This window comes from Mastigoproctus giganteus, chromosome 11 (genome assembly GCF_048544385.1).
Source record: "Mastigoproctus giganteus isolate SK-2022 chromosome 11, ASM4854438v1, whole genome shotgun sequence".
Taxonomy (NCBI): Eukaryota; Metazoa; Arthropoda; class Arachnida; order Uropygi; family Thelyphonidae; genus Mastigoproctus; species Mastigoproctus giganteus.
In genome coordinates, this window is record NC_143585.1 from 42812504 (window position 1) to 42835661 (window position 23158).

Genomic DNA, 23158 nt, shown 5'->3' on the forward strand with positions numbered 1-23158 from the left:
ATAATCAAATCAAGAGTATTACTCCCTCTAGTTGCCTCCCGAACATGCTGATGTAGAAAACAATCATCCAATAAATCCACAAAAGCCTTGCTACTGTGTGAGTGACCAGCCCCCAAATTCCAGTCAATATCTGGGAAATTAAAATCCCCCATTATAAGACTCTCTGATTTACTGGCCCACTCTATTTCTCCGAACAGTTTCTTATTATACTCATCAGAGTCATTAGGCCTATAGCACACTCCTACTCTCAATTTTGATCTCCCAATGCTTATGTCACACCAAACTGACTCGACACTGCACTGTCCAGCGATGTCGACTGGCTTCACTTCCTTGGATTTTATGTGTTTTTTAACTAATAGCATAACCCCTCCTCCCTTCCTATCCTGTCTATCCTTTCTGTAGACATTGTACTCCCCAAATTCCAGTTCTGCATTTCTTATATCTGTGTGACACCACGTCTCTGAAATCCCCACAATATCTGCCTTTGATGTTTTGAGCAATACCTCAAATTCATCAAATTTATTTACTAAACTCCTAGCATTGGTGTACACACAAGTATACATGCACCTGTTCTTTTTCTTAGCTACCCTAACACAACCCATGTGTTTACTTGTACCCCAATGATTCCCAGCAGTCTCTGAAATATCCTGCGTCTTATTTTCCAGGCTGCGGCTCATTCCAATAGAAGCAGTGCAAGAATCACTTTCACCTCTGCCAGTGGCTACTGTTAATCTATTAGTCCTTGTATCCCCCCAATCTAGCAGTTTTCCGACCCACCTAACATTGCCTCGATAGCATCAGCAAACATTCTTGCACCCTTTCTATTTAAGTGTATCCCATCCCTGTAGAAGCAGTCTCTCCTGTTAACAAGTACAGACCAGGCTGAAAAAAATTCTACCCCTTGAGCCCTGCACAATCTTTCCAGGGCCGAATTGATTGACAGGGCTCTCATCATATACTCCCTCCTATCGTGTCTGGGCAGAATTGCAGACACTTTCAATTTCAACCCTAATTCACGGCTTTTTTTCATCAGTGACCTGTACTTGTCAAGTAATTCCGCCGGTCTCCTACTCTTAATGTCATTAGTGCCAACGTGTACAACTATATCACCTTTTGTGCCCTTAAAAGATGATATCCGCTCTACAACGTCATCAACTTTTGCCCCTGGCAGACATACCCTGGTCCTATTCCACCTATCCTTTTTACAAAGCATGTTTCCCGTTTCCCTGACAATAGAGTCACCAACAACTACTAGTTCCTTTGGGACCAGCGCATTCTGCCTTGGGGGTTGCCGCTGTGTTCCGCGATGACCAAGTGCAAGCTCTGGCATTGGTGTGGGCAGCTGAGAGCTTGATGGGCCCCTCACTTGTAATCCTTCGAGGGCATCCACCCTATCCTTCAAGCTCTCATATAGGCCCATAACAACGCTGAGTTGTCGCCTTATCTCCTTACACTCCTTGCATCGCACACACACAAAGACATCCCCCATGGCAGTATCATGTCCCATACTTGACTGCTCCGCAAACATCAAGCAAATAGTGCATCTTACAAGGCTGTGATTCAGAGGACAACTGCCCCCCTCAGTTCTCCCCTGGGCCACAGCATTCCCATTAGCTTGAGCCCTTTGCTTTGCTGCTCTGGTTTGAGTCATGATTTAGAGTTACTTTCAATAAAATTTCGATTTCTGTACAAAATTAAATCCTAAACTTGTATCCAAACACAGTTATAACGCTATATTTATGTTTCAGTAACGAGTGTTATCTACGGAATATTTACGTTTCAGTAACGAGTGTTATCTACGAAATATTTACGTTTCAGTAACGAGTGTTATCTGCGAAATCCCTTTATATAACTTTCGTATCAAGTTATGTATTAATTATTTGTTTTTACTAATTATTTATGTTACGTAACCTAAGTGGTTATATGTATAATTAATTATGTTAAATAAAATTAATTATATTACGTTTGTAATCTAAGTCGTTATATGTATTTATTTAAACGTACAATGTAACTGCTAACGAAGTTCAACTAACGCTATCTAGTACGGTATATCGTATCACAAAGGCGGGAAAATTACGAACGGTTAGCGGAGTTGAAACACGTGGAAACCCTTACCGATACTTTTATGCAATTACAAGGCCGAGTAATCTTTCCCTCACCTTTTTCCTCCACATCTTGATGTGAATTGCCCGCCCACCCTTTTCAAAACCTCATTCCTCACTTTATCAACCTATCTTATCTTTTACATCCTTCTTCATATTTGCATTTTAAAACTTTCCAATATTCTAATATCTTTTATTCACAATATCCATTTCTCTGCTCCATGAAGTACCATGCTCCAAAACTTAACATCATATGAAGAGGTGGTACTTCTTAAATCCTTTGCTTCAACCAATTTCTCATTTCTTTTATTACATATATGTAGTCTTTGTCCCATTTCTTTGTTTTTTTTTGGCCAGAGATTTCTCATACTCTGCTTTTTCTAGCCTAATCTAACCATTTCTGTGGTACTATTAAAGACCAACATAATGTGTGAGAGCAGCATCAAGTATGCCACATGCTTTATAAAATATTTTTAATTTTTAAGAATGTGTGAACACTGTTTTAAGTTACACAAGAAAATTAAATTTCTTTCAATAATTGTTCTCAGTTTTATTTCCCTACCAATGATTATTCATTATCTTTACAAAAATATAATGGTGCCCACTTTATTATAGGAGGACACAGCTTGGTTCTCATTTTTTTTTTTTTTTTTTTTTTATTTCAGAAGATAATTTGGCTCTTGCTGTATTCATAAGATTGAACACCCACTGTTCCAAATGGTCTCCCCTTTTTTTAGAAATTAGTTATTGTTAATGCTATGAATAGTCTTTAAGGGATCGGTGAAGAGAGAAGTAACACACCCTCTTTGGTAATGTTATAATAGCTAACTACATGGAAATGTGCTGGACTTCATAGTCCAAGTGTGTTGGTTTAGATGGGTAATTTGTTTGTTCTGTAGAGATGTTATGATTGTTACTAATAAGATGTTTTTAAATAATTTGCAAACTTGATCATTTTAATAATTTGAGAGTAAAGTAAATGGTATGAAGCTCTCCATATACTGGCTGAATGGATCTTTTGGAATTGGGATAGCAATACTTTTCATGAGCCTCAGAGAAAAATAATTATAATTTGTTTTTGTGATACTTTGAAATAGTTAGACATGTTCTGATTATAACAATTTTGAATTTAATTTTTTAAATAAGTATATATAGATATTAATGGTTAATCAGTTTTATTTCATTTACAATAACTTTTGTTTTAGGCAAAATTTATGCCCCTTAGTGGAGATTGTCATATAGTCAGTTGTGCTAGAGATGGACAAGTAAGAATTGCAGAATTATCATCTACTGGAGTCTGTAAAACTACACGTCGACTTGCCCAGCATAGAGGTGCTGCTCATAAGGTATTGAAATATCTTATTTCTTTCATTGTGCAGTTCCTTTGCATTCATTATTTTGAAAGGAACCATAATTGATTTGTAAAAATGTTAAAGCATACAGATATTTTTATTGGAAAAAAACTTTTTATATATAATGTTAATTTGGAAATCTGCTCAGAGTTAGATGTTAACAATTTAAAATAAAATTTTGAGAAGGATTTTTGTTCATTTTCTGTAATTGATTTAGCAAACCAAACTTTATATATATTTTTATATTTTGTGTATACATTGTGTAGGTATAGGCAATTGTATAGCTGTACTAAACAGTTGGGGTGAAAACAACAGAAACTTGTTTTCACCTAGAAATAGAGGATGATCAGTTTCATATATAATGTATTTAAGGAAGAATAGGCAAGATATGAGAAGTGGGGTATCATGGCCATTATTAAAAGCAGCGCGAGTATGACAAAAGCATTCCAAGATTTAGAACTTGCGCATGCCCATAGAGAGGCATGTAAAGTAATTTATCAGCAACAGCTTATGGTTTTAATCCATGTTTATGTATAGCAGACATAATCTACAGTGAAGTAATTTGTTTTTGGCAGCATGACCTTAGCTGGTTTTCTTTAATTTGAATTCTTTAACCTCCTCTCAGACAGGAAGAATATTTTAAAGACAATTTTTCCATGTTCCATATATTGCACTAATTGTTTAATGTTGTAATGAGTCAGAAATTTGGCAAAGGCTTGTTCCTTACTTTTATGCATTGTAAATCTTTTTCTTTGGATGATCATTTATGGTATTAAATCCAGTTTGTTTTTTTTTTTCCCTTAATGTGAATCAAATATTGATTTGATTCACATTAAGTTTTATTTAATGAGAAGAATTATTTTATAGTTCTTCTAGAAGTATAATTATCACATGCTAAGAAATCTCTAGTAGAAATAAAGTTGTGAAACTATAGAAAGAATTGCTTCACATCTTTTATTTTAAAAAAAAAAAAAAGCTGTTATCTAATTTTACATTAATTTGTAATATTCCCTCTCAGCAATTATTTCTGTTTACTAGCTTGGACTTTATGTAATCTTATTATTTTTAAGCTTGCCATTCAGATGGACTCTCCACATACTTTCCTCAGTTGTGGAGAAGATGCAGTAGTCTTTGAAGTTGATCTTAGAGAGGGAAAACCAGACAAGTAAGTGAACAAAAGTTTCAGAACTTGAATGGGTTTATATCAAATTTCATGTCACTAAAATCTTAACTTCAGTCTCATACTTCTCTCTTTATTATTTTAATGTTTATGAAAGATAAATCATTGTGTTTTATGCTGACTGTTGTCATCATTGTAAGGTAACAAAGAATGTTTGACTTAATTTCCAAGTACATTTTGAAAGCAAGTATTTTTGCTAAAACAGTGAACGTAATGCTTATAATTATTTAGATAGTATGAATCAGAGCTGAAATACTCAATATGTTCTACGTTGATAATAATATTAGTAAATTAATAAGAGGAGTTTACCTCAATATAGTACGTGGAACACTTCCGTATGATACCCTCCAGAAATTAAAACGAAAAAATCGACAACCTACCGGTACATTAAAGTAAAATATAAATAATTAAAGTAAAATATAAATAATTAAATAATCAATTTAACACAATTCAAAATCAATTCAAAACAATTAAAATTCAAATTAATGCAATTAAAAGAATCTAACGAAAATATTCAAAACGATTTTCCTTCCTGAAGCTGACAATGCTTTTCGACCGACTGTCGTGATCACAGGAATGAATTTTCATTCCTGTGATCACGTCAGTCGGTCGATATATCCCCGGTATATGCGGATATCGATATATCCGCATATCCCCGGAGGATTATGGTCTTAGTTGCTAATGCTCCTAAAAACCAAACAACAACAAACCAAGTTGTGATCTGTGTGGTGCCTAGAGGACCACTCACTTCTACTGTGTACTTAGAAGAGTTGTTTGTGAGAATAAAACCAAGTGTGTTAGCTGTGTGGTTAGGATTGTCTGGTATTCTAGTGGGTAAATGAACAATCTGCGTGAAGTCATTAGTAATTGCAAAAGCCTCAACATCTTGACCAGCTGGGTGTGTGACTAGAAAACAGCTGAAGTTGTGAACATTAAAATCACCAAGGAAAATTACCTCACAGTTAGGAAAGTTGGACTGGAGAAAGTCAAGTTTCAAAGAGAGGAAGTCAAAAGGTTCCAAGTGATGAGTGGAGTTGGGAAAACAATAGAGGCAACAGATGAATTTGACAGAATGTGGTAGAGATTTTAACCCAGTGAAGATTGAAAAGAGATTCCAAATTACTAAGTCACTGACAGAGAATATCAGAATGGACATATGCACAAGTACCTTTGATGCCAAAGGAATCATACAGCAAATAATTCAGACAACTGAGATGAGCAGTAGTTGAATCAACTGATAACTGGGATCTGTCAGAAAAAGTACATGGGGGTTTGGCAGACTGTAAGCGGAAATGGACATCATTGAGATTAGAACTGGGACCACATGTATTTGTGAAATGAACGAGGAAGTGTTTGGGGGGTTTAGATCTTTTTGCATGGTGTATTCAGTAGTAAAAAAAGGTTGGGGGACATGCTATATGAAGTAATGAAATTTTGAATATGTATACACATGGTGATAATATACCCAGCTCCTTGACACAACATAGCCTTGACAATGTTTCCATGCATACACACTACTCAGGCTCCCTCCAGTCACTATCTGGCAGATTAGAGGCAGTGAGATTATACACTAGCTGATCTGGAAGTCTCCTTGAGTCACCAATAGGTTTGTACTAACTAACGTCCAGCCTGCAAACACCATTTTAGAGCTGTACCCTCGAAATGTAAGGAAGATTGGATCTTTCCATGATGACCATCATAACTTCAAAAGACATCAATCATACTGCATGTTGGGAGGATTTACTGGGGCTTTGCTTTGGAGACTACACGTGGGTTCCACCACTTCGAGCCTCCAGTAAGCAGAGTGATGACATTGCTCTGGTTGACGAGTCATTTACCACCTAGTATTTCCTGGTAATAGAGAGGGGCGGAATTCCTCCATGTGGTGTCTCGACCCTTACTTACATTGGTTCACATCCGAGTGGTCACCCACAGTGTGCAGTCCCCACTATCGTGAATGTTCAAGCAGAGTATTTGGCTGTCAGAGACTGACGGACTTTGCCGAATTAGGTCAGCTTAATCTGACTATCACGAATATCAGTTCCATCAGCATTTTAAACTCCCAGGTAGCAAGCACAGCTTGGCATATCTGAGAGAATGTCTGCAACACCTCAAGGACCAAAAATTACAATAAATTAAAATTGCTACTTATATAATGCACTGCATTCTTTAATGTTGAAGATTGTCTGTACAGGCACTCCTTGACTTATGTACTTAATTTTTTGTTTCATGTACGCAAGTCTGTTTTGTGTGCAAGTCCACCTTCGATCTTATAGATACTAAATACATGTACAGTACAGTACAACTCACTGAGATTATAACCCCCAACAGACTTCACCAGGCCGTATGTACAGTAGTTGTTTACAGCATTTTAGATATGTAACTGAGTTAAATGAGGCAGAAAAACAAGTACACCTAATTCTGTTTTTACACGATAGATACGTTCCTGAAAAATACGTGTAAAAAAAATTCATGTAAAAAAAGACATTGTATTTATGGAAGAAAAGAAGATTGGTTCCGGATCTAAAAAAATCGGTAAAAATAATTAAAAAAAAACACATAAAATATTCGTTTTAAGCTTATTATTTTATTTCAACAAAGTACACATGTAATAATATGTAATTAAAATGTACGAAAATAAATTTGTATGCATATGAAATGAAAAAAATTCTTCATGAACAAAAAAAATCTGTTTTACATATAACAAGATTTTATTCATTTTCCACTTTCTGATAATAAACGGCGCATACGTTTGCGTACAACTGGAATATCACTGCCATCACTAGAAATGTTGTGGACATCGTCTTCTTCCTCTATTAATGAAATTCTTTCTGTGATCTCTTCAGCAAAATCAGCACGAATCTCCTCTGGTGCTGATGTTTCACCGGTTTTACGAACGAATTCAGTTATTAATCGTTGTGTTCGTGTTTTGGTTAGTCCGTTATATAATTCTCTGTAAGAGGCTGTCAACAACTTCAGTTCGCGTTGAAACTTCCCAGCGCGTTCCTCATTAGGGTCATGTTTGACAAAATGATTACCTAATTTTCTAGCCAGTTCCAGACCTTCTTTTATTAAATCTGCATTTAGAACAGGATCATTTTCTTCATTATCACTACGTTCTGTGGGATAAGGAGTCCCAAGGACAACCTCTAATATTTCATCTTCGCTTAGGGCTTTGTCGGTTAACAATTCATCAATATCTTCAAACGATAGATCATCGAATCCTTCTCCACCAATTTTGTGTGCCATTGTAATGATGTTGGGAAATTCGGTCGTATTAGGGATGATGGGATCTTTGCTTTTTACACATTGTGGCCAAACCGCTTTCCAACATGCATTTAAAGTTGCTGGTTTTAATTCAGTTAACGCTAATCCAACTTGATTGATACAATCCATAATTGAGAATTTCTTCCACACATCAATGACTGTTAGTGTTTCATCATTCAGTTTGTCCAAAACGTGTTGGAATGTTCGTTTTACGTAGTATGTTTTAATTGTCGCAATTATACCTTGGTCTAGCGGTTGTATCAAAGATGTAGTATTAGGTAGCAGAAATAAAATTTGTACATTTGGGTGTTCCAAGACAGGATGGCCGGGTGCATTGTCAAGAATCAGAAGAACTTTAAATTCGAGACCTTTCAAATTCAAATAACGTCTGACTTCTGGGACAAAACATTTGTTGAACCATTCTGTAAAAATAGTAGTGGTCACCCAGGCCTTCTTGTTTGCCATCCAGTGAACAGGCAATTTATTGATATCTACACCTTTCATTGAACGTGGGTTTAGGGCTCGATTTACCAGCAGTGGTTTCAACATACGATCTCCTGAAGCGTTGGAGGAAAATAATAAGGTCACACGATCCTTAGCTACCTTAAAACCACCAGCAGTTTTCTGCGATTTGGCTACATACGTTCTGTTCGGCATTCGTTTCCAGAAGAAACCAGTTTCATCTGCATTCCACACTTGATCAGGAGTGTATCCTCCATCTTCAATAATTTTTGCAAGTTCCTGCGGGAATACTTTAGCAGCCGATTCATCTGCAGATGCAGTTTCACCTTTAATTTTTATATTATGAAGAGCATTCCTTTTAAGAAACCCTGTCATCCAACCTGTACTCACAGAAAATTCATACTTTCTGTTTAACTGAGATGAAGTGCTTGGCTCCTTTTCTTTAATCTGTCTGTAAATTCTTAGTCCTGTTTGCTTGATGGCATTTCCATCTACTGGTACTCTTTTTTGTGACTGATCTTCTATCCACATTACCAGGGCCTTTTCCATTTTTTCCTTGACAATATCTCTTGTATATGATGATGAATTAACACTTACTTTTGTTCCAGAACATACCGACTTCCTAATTGCAGCTTCATTTTTCTTAATAGTTCTTACGGTAGCTTCATGTACACCAAAATGCCTTCCTACAGACGTAGCCCCTTGTCCAGTTGCAAGACGATCTAAAATTTGAATTTTAAGTTCCAAAGAAATCGCTTTCCTTTTCATTTTGGTAATAGGCGAATTATTCAACATTATATAAGGGCTACCGAAAAATATCTCAGTTATAATTAATAAAAAAAGGTATGAAAATTTTGTAAACTTACAATTTATTGACTATCGGCAAAATTAATAAATTTATATGTGCACAAATTTCACTAAAGATTCTTTCACTTTGAAATAGAGCTTACTACTACATGTCTGCTGAAGATACAATGCACGAATACCGTAGATGTGCACAAAATTAATAAAAACGTTGATGATTCATAGATACCTAGACGTAAACATTGGTAAGCAAAAGCACGCGTTTCAAAACGCAAACACTAGCTGTTATCCAATCTATTGATGCGTGTAATATAGAAATGATACTAATATGCCACAAATAAAAAAAAAATTTCTTAGAATTTAGGCAAAAAAAAATTCATAGAAATCGTGTTAAATCAAAATGACTCGCGTAAAAAGAGAATGAAATATTTATTTTGAATTCGTGTTAAACCAAATTCGTGTAAAAAAAGTTCGTGCAAAAACAGAATTAGGTGTATATTTTAATATCTGTAAACAGTACTGTATAGCATATAAACAAAATACAATATATAAGAACAAAAATAAACAAGAGTTTAATTTGTTCACATTGTCAATGTTGTGGAGATGGAAAATTTTGGACTTTTGATGACTGATTCTGGTGATCTGGGAGCAGATTGACTTGCCAATGTTTCACCTGTGGATATGGATGCCATATGTTCATGTCCACTTTCTTTAAAAACTGATGGATTTTAATCTGCACAGTTTTCTTCTTATTCTCTTCATAGATTAGTTTGTATCATGCAATGGCACTGTTTGCATCTGCTGCCACTTTGGTGAACCTCTCAGTGTTAGGATCTTGAACCTTGAAAGATGATAGTGCTTTATCTATTAAAAAAAAAAAATATATAGACTTCGCTAGCTACTTGCAGGTGAAATTATTTTTCAATAACTCCTTTCTCTTCAGTGGCCTCCTGCTGTGTCTGTTTTTAAAATTCAAAGGGATCTTTTTGGTCAGCTCCTGACAGTTGCTTTCCAACAATTGGTAAACACACTCTTCTTCCACCTTGAGATCCAATTGTTTTCTGAGTTCCCACCATGTTTTTCAAGACTGACTCTACCTCTTCAAATGTATGGAATCATGAGCAAATTGTGGGATGAGTTTCTTCAAGATCCCATTCATATTTGATGATGCTATCTCATGCCATACAGCATTTATATTCTCGATTGCATCGCAGATTTTATATTCCTTCCAAAACTGCTTTAAGGTTATTCCACCCTCCTCTGTTGCTGCTAAGGCTTTCTTAAAAGTTCTTTGTGTGTGATAAGCCATGAATGTAGCAATAACCCCCTGATCCATTGGCTGTAAGAGGGAGGTGGTATTGGGAGGCAGTTACACATTAGAATGAAAATCATTCAGGTAATGGATGATTTTCATTCATCACCTTGGCCAGGAGCATTGTCCAGGACTAGCAGGATCTTGAATGGAAGGTTGTTTTCAGCACAGTACTTTTCATACTTGTAGTATGAAATAGTAGTAGTAGTGGCATGTGATGCAAGAAAGCAAGTGTATGAGCTTATGCAGCATCAGCCAAAAAAAAAAAATCATACCATTCCCTCCAAATGCCTGTCCAGTTCCTCCTTAAATTTATTTAACCTATTTAACCACAACGACAAATGGAAGTTTGTTCCAGCAATTAACCACCCACTGGCTAAAGGCAAATTTCCGCACATCTATTCTAGTAGTAGTAGTAGTAGTGGCATGTGATGCAAGAAAGCAAATGTATGAGCTTATGCAGCATCAGCCAAAAAAAAAAAAAAAAAAAATCACACCATTCCCTCCAAATGCCTGTCCAGTTCCTCCTTAAATTTATTCAACCTATCAACTTCCACAACGACAGATGGAAGTTTGTTCCAGCAATTAACCACCCGCTGGCTAAAGGCAAATTTCCGCACATCTATTCTACATCTGTCTTTTCTTAATTTGAATTTATGCCCCCTTAGGTTCATAATCTGAACAAGTGGAAGGATCCCATCAGAATTCAGCGTGCTCAACCCATTCAAGGCCTTATATACCTCAATCAGATCACCGTGCAGGTGCCTAGTCTCCAGCCACTGCAATTTGCAGAACTTAAGCCTCACTTGATAAGAGGATCCCTTCATTCCCCTCACCAATCTTGTTGCCCTTCTCTGTACACGCTCAAGTAAATCTACATCCTTCCTAAAATGAGGCCTCCAGACCTGTACGCAGTACTCAAGGCGTGGCCTGACCATTGCCTTATAGAGAGGGACAATCACCTCCTTTTCCCTGCTAGCAAAATTCCTATATATCATTGACAAAACCCCATGACCTGCCCTGGCAGCCTGTCTGCATTGCTCAGAAAACTTCATATCTGCCTGCACAATTACTCCAAGGTATTTTTCATTTTCTACCACCTTAAGTGTTGTACCACACAGTTGGTACGTTTCTCTGGGGTTACTTCTACCCATATGCAGTACTTTGCATTTGTCAAGGTTAAACTTCAGTTGCCACTTCTTAGCCCATCTGCCCAAATTATCTAGATCCTGTTGCAGTAGCACACTGCCATTACTGTCATTAACAACCCTGCCAACCTTTGTATCATCTGCAAACTTCGACATTAATTTGAATTTATGACCCCTTCGGTTCGTAATCTGAACAAGTGGAAGGATCCCATCAGAATTCAGCGTGCTCCATCCATTCAAGGCCTTATACACCTCAATCAGATCACCGCACAAGTGTCTAGTCTCCAGCTACTGCAATTTGCAGAACTTAAGCCTCTCTTGGTAAGAGGATCCCTTCATTCCCCTTACCAATCTTTGGTGCCCTTCTCTGTACACACTCAAGCAAATCTACATCCTTCCTAAAATGAGGCCTCCAAAAATGTTTGTGAACCAGTCCTTGAAGATTTCAAGAGTAACCCAGCCCTTATACATCCAAATAACTGGAAATGAAGACTTAATAATGCCTTGGCATGCGAAAATCCTTGGATTTTCTGCATGGTATGCTAACTGTGGTTTTGGTTTGCAGTCCCCGGCAGCATTTCCCCCAGCAGTAGAGTTAGCTGGTCCTTTACTGCCTTGTACCCTGGCATTTTCTTTTCCTCCTTCATAATATACATTCAATCAGGCATTTTTTCCCAAAGTAAATTTTGTCTACTTTAAAGATCTGTTCTGGTTTGTAATTAAAAATAATGTCCCACAAGAACTCTGGATATTGTTTGGCAGCTTTCTCATTGGCACTAGCTGCCCCACCACTCACTCTAATGTGTATCAGATTTGTTCATTCCTTGAAGCATTAGAACCACCCATGACTTGCATTAAAGGTCTCTTCAGCTGCACTTTAACCATGTTTACACTTTATATCTTCAAATAAAGGTTTTGCTTGTTCTTGAATGAGCTGCAGGCTACAGGCATTTGTTTTTGTTGCTTGTCTTCCAGCTGCACCCTTAAAAGTTTCTCCATTTTGTCAAGCATTAGCATTAGCATTAGTAGAGGCATTTGATGCAAGAAAGCAAGCTTATGCAGCATCAGCCAAAAAAAAAAAAAAAAAAAAAAAACCCCACTTCCACTTCACCCCTCTGTTCGTTCAAAATACCTGTCCAGCTGAGCCTTAAACTTATTTAGGCTATCAACCTCCACCAAAAGGGATGGCAGTCTGTTCCACCAACCGACCACCCGCTGGCTAAAGGCAAATTTCCGCACGTCTATCCTACATCTGTCTTTCCTCAATTTGAATTTATGCCCTCTCAGGTGATTTTTCTGAGCTAGAGGAAGAATCCCATCAGCATTGAGCATGCTTAAACCATTCAAGGCTTTATACACCTCTATCAGATCACCTCGCTGGTGCCTAGTCTCCAGACACTGTAATTTGCAAAACTTAAGCCTTTCCTCGTAAGAGCACCCCTTTGTTCCATTCACTAATCTTGTTGCCCTTCTCTGTACTCGTTCCAGCAGCTCTACATCCTTCTTGAAATGAGGCCTCCAGACCTGTATACAGTACTCTAGGTGTGGCCTGACCATTGCCTTATACAATGGAATAATCACCTCCTTATCCCTGCTGGAAAAATTCCTGTATATCATTGACAATACTCCATGAGCTACTCTTGCAGCCCGTCTGCACTGCTCAGAGAACTTCATATCTGCCTGCACAATCACCCCCAAGTCCCTTTCATTCTCTACCACTGTCAGTGTAGTACCACAGAGTTGATACGTTGCCCTGGGGTTGCTGTTTCCCATGTGTAGTACTTTACATTTGTCAATGTTAAACTTCATTTGCCACCTCTCAGCCCATCTGCTCAACCTTTCCAGATCCTGTTGCAACAGTGTAGTGTCAGTAGTGTCCTTGACAACCCTGCCAACCTTTGTATCATCTGCAAACTTGGACATTAAGCTTGATATACCATCATCAATATCATTTATAAATACAGAAAACAATAATGGACCCAACACTGAGCCCTGAGGGACTCCACTAATAACATTAGTCCATGATGAGCAGTGTCCATTGATTACCACTCTCTGTCTTCTCCCACTCAACCACCCCTTTATCCATAGCAGCAATTTGCCTCCAATGTCACACTGCTCCAATTTGTGTAGCAGTCTTCCATGTGCCACAGTATCAAAAGCCTTTCTAAGATCCAAGTATATAATATCAAAGTTATATAATATAATATCAATCACTGGACTTCTTTTTAACTTATTATTGTCAACTGCATTGGCACAGAATGCTTTACATTTCAGGAATTCACTTTTTGTCCTGAAAAATTGTGTTCACAGTAGAGTGACTCAAGCCCAACGCAATTGCTACATCAGCCTGCTTCTCACCCTTTTCCACTTGTTTTATAATGTCTAGTTTCATTTCCATTCTAATAGAGTGCCGTTTACCACTACTGCTCTCACTTCTTTTTCACTTTGGGGCCATTTTAGGGAAATATCTTTTGTAACAGGAAAAGCACTAATCCCACTCTGAACAAGAACAACAGAAAACTAGGGATCAGGAATAGACAAGCAGCAGCAACAGGTGGGTGTGTGGGTAGCTGATGCAATATTACCATATACACCGCAGCTGATTTTGGTATTTCACATGCCTGGTTCAAAACTGTGTATATATATTTTCAATATACTTTACTGTTCAATATTTTTATTAATTTTGAGAAACTTTGTGCTTTGTACATATCTGTGACTTTTACGTAAGTAGAGGAGGTCCTGTATTTATTATAAATTCTACATTAAATTTGTCACTTATCCAAAACAGGACTATCCTGATAAATTTGGATGATCCTGATAAACAAGGATGAGCAGCTTTGTTTCATTGTTCTGAAAGTATAGTTGCAGCACAACAAACAGTATCATAATTTTCAAATGGATAGCTTACTAATTAGTATGATTATTACTGAAATGATGCAAGGAAGGGAGGAAGGAATGAAAATTATGTAATATCAGTCAAAAAAAAGTATAACCACTATCATCTTCCCTGTAAGAAGTGGGAGTTTATGCCTACAATCAGTCACTCTTTGACTAGAGAAAAATTCAGACATCTGTTCTGCAATGCCCCTTCTAAATTTATGTCCCCATGTGTCTACCTGGCTATCCCATGCCCTTGGGGCATGGGAGATGCATTATTAACGATATTAACACATTAATAAAGAGTTAATTCTGGGTTCTGCAGTGAGGATCAATTTATCATTATTACAATATACAGTAGAAGTGGATTGCATTTAAGGAGCCATATTTATTAGATAATGAAGTATACAAATACACAATGTGTTGGCTAAAAAAAAAAAATCACTACAGCACTGCAGTTCAACAGACTGGTCTTGAACTTATGTATATAGAACAGTTATTACTGTATAACTTAATTAGCAAAGCAATATTTATATATATATAAAAAATATATAAACACAGAAGTAACATTTTTCTTACTATTGCATGCAGTTAGTTAACCCCTCCTCATCTCCCTCTACAAATCAAATTGCAGTGCAACTAATCAAACGGAAATTCTTGGCACCTTGTACATCTTCAATGAAATTATTGGAAAGCAAACAGTTTCCTTTGGATATTGAATCAATTAAACCATTCTAATTAGAAATTGCTTATCTAACAGCATATACTGTTCGTAATTTGCGATTTCATCATATGTACATGATAGTGTGTTTCACCAAACATATACTGTTTATAGTTTGCTATATTTAACTGCATGTACAGTATATGTTAAGAGGCAAAGACAACTTACTTTTATTTCAGTTATTCTAAAACTCAGTCCTGTCTTATATCTCGCAAAAAGGATTCTTTTGCTCCTATGCTTATCTTTGGTGACACTCTGATTTCTAGGCAAGATGATATATCTCTTTTGCGGATTACCCCGACTTCTAATCTCTCTTGGCACAAGCACATTACAAATATTGCTTCCTCTGCATCTAAAAAAACTTGGTTTTCTCTTTTGCTCTCGGCATTACTTTTTTTTCCAAATAGCTGTTCACTCTGTACAAATCACAAATCTGCCCTACCATGGAATATTGTTCCCACATCTGGGGCGGTCACCCCAAAACCTCTCTAAGGCTTCTAGATTCCATTCAGAAGAGGGCAGTTAGGTTAATTAATGACTTTTTCTAACAGTCTCTCCACTCTGTCTCATAGACATTCTGTTTCTGCTGCATGTCTTTTCTACAGATACTTTCACTGGCACTGTTCTTCTGAATTGGCTTCTCTAATTTCCACTCTCTCTTTCAAAACAGTTTGAATGTGCCACCACCAGCCAACTTCTATTTACTCTCCAACTCCAAACTCACAGAACTAACTTTTCATCTTCCTCGTTTATTCATTCAACTACCATTTTCTGGAACAACCTTCCTTCATATGTATTTCCTGAAAATTACAGTCTACAGCAATTCAAGTCTAATGTCAACAAATATCTTCTTTCGTCTTCTCAACCTCAAACCCATGCACAGTACTAGGTACTATAGGTTCTAATACCTCTCATATTTGGAGTTTTCATAAAAAAAAAAAAAAAAATGTTCAATGTGTTAAATTCAGTATATAAAAAACTGAAAATATTTCATCCTTACTCATTTTACTTTTCTGAAGCTGATGCTTTATGAAGTAGTGGAAAAAGTTTAAGATCTAAATTATGACTTTGTAAATTGAATGTTCACTGTCAAAAATTTGTGTTTGGAAGATTGAAAGTTTGTTAACGTATAGCTCAATTCACTCAGTCCTTTTAAAGTCTGAAACATCTTTATCAGTTTACCCTAATATACTTGGTTTCCAATTATTGTCTTTCAAATGTGCCTTTCCAGTTCATTCCATAAAGACTCAGGGATTGGGCTAGTGTAGGCAGATGTTTGCATTTTCATTTTGAAAGGGATTCAGGGTAAACATGTAACATTGCCAGCTGTACCTGATTTTCTGATTTTCAGTAATGTTTATGTATGCTATGTCATACACAGTTCCCTTCACTGGGATCAGAGGACCAAGGTTATGTCACAGAAACATGCTTTACACTGCTACACTCCCTCCAGCAACCTGTATTGTCAGTAAACATTGGATAGTTTCAATGCCTCTTGTGACTTTCATATGTGCACTCTACAGTGGGTACTGAAAAGCATAAACTAGAACTCATTGGATCAAATGGTCCTTGAGGCTGTGACAGACATCTCAGATATGACAAGCTAGCACTTGCTATCTGGGAGTCTAAAAAATGCCGATGACACTGATAATCAGGTAACAATTGAGTCAAGTGGACCGAATTTCAACAAAGTCCAGTCATCTGTGACAACTAAATCCTCTGCATGCACATTCAAAGGTGGTGAGACTGTTAATAAGTCTGAGTATAACTCCCTTGTGCAAGCCCTGAAATATGGCACCTATTATACTGGAGTTGACCAGTCAAGTGTGAACCAGCATAAGCAAGGGTCGAGGTGCAGCTTCCCTACTGCCCAAAGGAATGTCACCCCTCTGAGTTACCAAGCAATAATAGATGGTAGATGATTCTTATCAACTGGAGCAGTACTACCACTTTGATTATTGGAAGCTTCAATTAATGAAATCCATGTTTATGGGTTTCAACCCCACATCAGTGGGCAGGTTTGCACCATATGGGCAAAGGATTCTGCAAACTGAATGAGGATTCATTGTTGAATTTTTACCAAACCAAAAAATTTCATTACTTCATACGTGTCCTACCCATCTTTTCTTGCTGCTGAATACATCATGAATATTATTATTATTATTAGTAGCCATATGGTGCAAGCAAGCCTGAGGCTTATGCTACACAAGCCAAAACCAATTCCTGAGTTACCCAGAGAGAGAGAGAGAGAGAGAGAGAGAGAGAGAGAGAGAGAGGTGAGCCACTGGGGTAGCCAAACAAACTAATAACAAACTTATCTGTGAAAAGATCTAAACCTTAAAAAAACACTTCCTCATTTGTTTTACAAATATACGTGGTCTCAGTTCCAATCTCAGTGAAGTCCACTACCACTTAGTCTGCTAAGCTCCGCTTACTTTATCTGAGAGAGAGAGAGAGAAAGAATCTGAATTATTGGTTGATTCCACAAATAATTGGGATTCTGCTCATCTCGGTTGTCTTGATTATTAGCTGTGCAATTCCTTTTACTTCAAATGTGGTACTTGTGTATATGTCCAGAATGGGAATTGCCAGAGACTTAGTAATGTGAAATCTTCTCTGGCTTGAAATCTCTCTACCCTGTGCTGTCAAATCATCTGTTACCTGTGTCATTCTCCAAGAATCAACCAGAATTGTAATCACGTGGAACTCTTTGACTTCCTTTCTTTGAAACTTTACTTTTTCTAGTCCAACTTTCCTAAAAGTGAAGTAATTTACTTTGGTTGATTTTAATGTTCACAACTCCAGCTGGCTTCTGTTTTATAGTCAAGCAGACCAGTGTGATTGAGATGATCAGGCTTATGCAATTAATAATGACTTTTCTCATGGCAGAGAAGTAGAATGAGTAGGATGCATATAAATTATCAGGTGACACAGAAGCCTATGGCAGATATAAGCCAGTCTGTAATAAAGTCACAAAGGAGGTTAGGCAAGCGAAAACTGATTACGAGAAATCCTTGGCAAAGGATACAAAGAAAAACAGCAGACTTCTTTACTTATTTCAATTCTAGAAGGAAGGGGATGAATCGAATTGCTCCACTTGATGTTGGTGGTTCAACTATTGATGATCCTGCTCAGATAGCTGATAAACTGAATGATTATTTTGCATCTACATTCACACATGAAGAATTCTATAAGGAAGGGGAAGGCAGACATTTAATAAGCTCTAACAGGAAGCGAAATGATTTTGTAATAACAGAGAGCAAAGTGGAGGAATTGTTGAAGTTAAACATAAAAAAGGCACCTGGGCAGATGGAATCAATCTATCAGTTATATTGAAGGAGGCAGCAAGGGAAGTAAGGAAATCCTTAGCCATAATTATGAGAGCATCCTTAGATTCAGGGAAGGTCCCCATGAACTGGAGATGTGCAGATGTATCCCCAATTCACAAAGGGATTCAAAGGGTGACACAAATAATTATAGACCTGTTAGTTTAATTTCTGTTCCGGGGAAAATAATTGAGTCACTGCTTAGATGCAGGATCACCTAGACAAGACTGCAGTAATAGTTCAGACACAGCATGGGTTTGTTAAGGGGAAGTCTTGTCTGACCAATTTGATTGGATACTACGATGTGGTCACAAAGGAACTGGATGCAAAAAATAATTTTGATATGATATACCTGAATTTCAGGAAAGTTTTTGATACAGTTGCACGTGGAAGACTGCTGTACAAATTGGAGTGGTATAGCATTAAGAGCAAGTTGCTGCAATGGATAAAGGGATCGTTGAGTGGGAGACAGCAGAGAGTGGTAATAAATGGACACTGTTATACGTGGACTAATGGTGTTACTGGAGCCCCCCAGGATTCTGTGCTGGGCCCATTGTTGTTTTGTGTACAGTCAGTCCTCGTATAGCACGATAGTTGTGTTCCTAGAAACCCTCATGCAATGCAAAATCGTGCAATATAAACAACAGGCCCTATGGGAAAAATAGGGTTAGGTGCCGACCACCCAAGATTGAACACACATTGGTAACCAAAACATTACCAAACACAATAAATAAAATACTTACGTATTTTATAATGATTAAAATACGTAATAAAAAATATTATAATTTTATAATATTTATTATTATTATTATATTATATTTTATTATAATATAATAAAAAATAAAATAATAAAAAATACGTAAGTATTTTTTACGAATAAAATACTTATGTATTTTATTACGACTGTTATGTAATAAAATATTGCTAATGCTTTTGCTTCTGTCGTAAGCAAACTTGTTTTTCGTTTGATTTTCTATCCAAACAGATGACAGCCGTTCCATCTCTTCCAATTCTTTGTGTCTTAATCTAATGGATTTTAATTACACTTTGAGTTGTTCCTACTATGAAAGTTGTTTTTATTTTCTCTGCATTCTTTGTAATTCTTGGCGTTGCCTCATTTAGGTCTGTAGCACGTGCAATATCACATGGTCTTTCATTTTGCCCAAAGCGTTTCGCAATTTAATATTTTTTTCTCTATCGACAGAGGCGGACTGGCTATAAGCCTTACCGGGGAAATCCCGGTGGGCCGGTGTGATTTTGGCCATAAACCGTAGTATGAGGCCACTGTATATTTTCCCGGGTAAGAATTTGTGACTCAGTCCACCTCTGTTTATTGATATTCCCTTTCTTTTTCTCTCTGAATCTGCAGTGTCTTCACCAGGACACTTTCACACCTTTAAGTATTTTACTCATTTTTAGGGAATAAAGCACAATTACAAAACGAGGAGGCAAGCTTGATACATATAAACAAAGCTGCGCGCTTGTAGCAAATGAATAAACAACACCGTAAAGGCAGAGATACACTATTAACACCTCACATTTTACTAAAACACATTTCTAGGGGTTACTACCATACAACAATAAAAACAATTTCCAGTTGCGTTTCTGCTAGTGGAATCTGTTATAAATGGGTAGTAAACTCGATCTAATTGCATTTGTGATTATACCGATAGCTGGAATTGTGTTAGTTTTTACATTATTATGGTGAAATGTGTTTTCCCCTTCACTGATATAAAAAAACATAAATACATTTTCAGAATCTTCTCTTCATTCCTATCGTGTTGCATTCAGTTGGTGTGATTCCACGTTCGACTGCCATTTCTTGTAAACACAAAGGCGAATTGTGCATAAGCGAATTCGGTTTGTGTTATATAAGATATCGTTCCCCTATTTATAAATCGTGTATGATCGAATTCGTGTAGTGTAAACACGTGTTATACGAGGACTGACTGTGGTTATTAATGATATCGATGAAGGTCATCATCATCAGCCATTTTCAATCCACTGCAGGATGAAGGCCTCTCCAGCAACTTTCCAGTACCTTCTGTTTTGAGCACTGGCCATCCATTTACTACCCAAAAACTCATGAATTTCGTCTATCCATCTCTGCCTTTGTCTTCAAAGTTTTCTTCTAGCTCCTCTTGGGTACCATTCTGTTATTTTCTTAGTCCATCTGTCATCATGTCTTCGAGCTATGTGTCCTGCCCAAGACCATTTTAGTTCTTTAGTTTTGATAAGAATGTCCTTTACTTGAGTTTGCTGCCTAATCCATGTGTTTCGCTTCTTATCTAACAGTCTGATTCCCAATATAATTCGTTCCATTCTTCACTGTGTAGTTCTCAGCTTCTCTTCCATTCTTTTGGTGAATGCCCAACTTTCACTTCCATAAGTCATGGTGGGGAGTATACATTGGTTCATTATTTTAGGTTTCGGACAAACTGGGATATTGCTCTTCAGTATGTGACTATATTTCCTGAATACTATCCATCCAAAATTTATTCTTCTCTTGACTTCCAGCCATTTATCATTATTACAGCTAATAACTTGTCCCAGATAAGTATATGACTCCACCTTTTCAATTACTGCTCCTTCAATCATTATTTCCCTTTCTGTGGCATACTTGTTCATCATTACTTTTGTTTTAGCCATATTCATCTTTAGTCCAAAATCCTTACTAACTGTGCATAACTGATTAAGATTTTCCTCTAATTCTTTAGGATCGTGGCTTATGACCACAATGTCATCTGCAAATTGTAAATGGTTTAGGTACTCTCCGTTCACATTGACTCCTTTCTGCGACCAGTCTAATCTTCTGAAAGCTTCCTCAAGAGCAGCAGTAAACAGCTTCGAAGATATTGTCTGCTTGTCGAACTCCTTTCTCGATTTTAAGTTTCCTACTGTCTTTGTCTAGTCTAATAAAGGAGTTAGCACTCTCATATATTTTCTTCAAAATCATAATATATGGGGTATCTATGCCTTGTCTTTCCAGTGCCCGAAACATTGCCTTATGCTGTATGGAGTCAAATGCCTTTTCATAATCCACAAATGCCAGGCGTAATGGTGTTTTATATTCATTTGCTTTCTCCATTAGCTGTGATATTACATGAAGGTGATCCATAGTTGAGAATCCTGTCCTAAAGCCAGCTTGCTCTTTCGGTTGATTCTCATCAAGTATTCTTTCTAATCTGTTAGTAATGGTCCTTTTGAACAACTTGTAGATGTGGGATAACAAGCTAATTGGTCTATAATTTCCAATTTCTGATTTATCTCCTTTCTTATGCAGCAAAACTATGATTGCATTATTCCACTGCTTAGGCGTCACACCTTTTCTAATGCACTTTGTGAAGAGCCTTGCTAGTTTTTGTGTTATGTCTCTTCCTCCCAATTTTAAAAACTCTACAGTAACTTCATCTTCCCCCAGGGCTTTCTGATTCTTCATTTTCTTCAATGCATGTTCTACCTCATCAGGAAGAATATCGGGTATGTCATATGTGTTGCCACTTTGCAATCCATCTTCCCCACTGCTGGCATCATTCCCTCGCTCCTTGTATAATTCTCTATAGTAGTCTTCTGCTATTTGAATTATGCCTTCTCTGCTGTTTATAAGTACACCATCGCTATTCTTCAGTTTCAGTATCATTTGTCTTTCTGTATTACTGCTCATGGCTGCTGATTTAAATCCTTTGTTTTCCCTTAATGCTTGTTCTACCTTTCTTGTGTTAAATCTTCTTATGTCCTCTCTGAGTCTCTTTCTAATGGCTTTGCATAACTCAGTATACTCAATTTTCTCCCTGTCACTGTTTTTCTTGCTCTTCATTTGTCGTCTTCGGTTCATCATGACAAGTGTTTCTTGACTAATTTTTTCTTCTTTGGATTTCTTTTTCCCTATAGGTTTCTTGGGCTTTATCACTTTCAGAAAGTTGTAATATTCCTCACCGATATCTTGGTCCTGAGCAGTCTGCAGAAGCTCAAACTTGTTCTTAAGTTCCAGTACATACTGCTTTTTCTCTTCCTCTGTTATCTCAAAGACCTTTGTATTATTTACTCGAGTCAGTTTTTTCCTTTCCTACATCTTACCATTCTGTGATCACTTCCAACATTTACCTTATTCAGGACAGTAACATCATTCACAATATATCTTCTTTTAGTGAGGATGAAGTCGATTTTATTAGTTGTTAATCCATTTGGACTCTTCCATGTCCACTTTCTGTTCACCCTTTTCTTGAAAAAAAGTGTTCATTACTGACAGTCCTTGAGATTCTGCAAATTTCACAAGTCTTTCACCTCTTTTATTTCTTTCACCAATTCCAAAATTTTCTATAGTTCCTGTTTCTGCGCTGTTTTGCCTTTTTCCAACCTTAGCATTGAAGTCCCCCATAATAATAGTGTAGTGGGTTTTCTGCTCATCTAGAAGAGACTCAATTTCACTGTACATTTCTTCAACCTCTTCATCATCATGGCTCGATGTTGGTGCATAAATCATTATAATCTTTAGCTTCTACCTCTTAGAAATCTTGAGTATTAGTCTTGACACCCTTGGGGATGTACTTTTGAATTCCAAAATGTTGTTTTTAAAATCTTTATGGACCAGAAACCCAACTCCACCT

General features: G+C 37.0%; 1 protein-coding gene across 3 annotated transcripts in view; it reads left to right on the forward strand.

Annotated features, from left to right (window-relative positions):
* Window positions 1–23158, forward strand: part of LOC150077951 (DDB1- and CUL4-associated factor 8-like) — a 227606-nt gene that overhangs the window by 100482 nt on the left and 103966 nt on the right. For all 3 annotated transcript variants that reach the window (XM_090385203.1, XM_090385204.1, XM_090385205.1), the window contains exons 3-4: window positions 3308–3448; window positions 4525–4619. In XM_090385203.1, the coding sequence (XP_090241329.1) occupies window positions 3308–3448; window positions 4525–4619 (236 nt within the window). The remainder of the gene's footprint in view (window positions 1–3307; window positions 3449–4524; window positions 4620–23158) is intronic.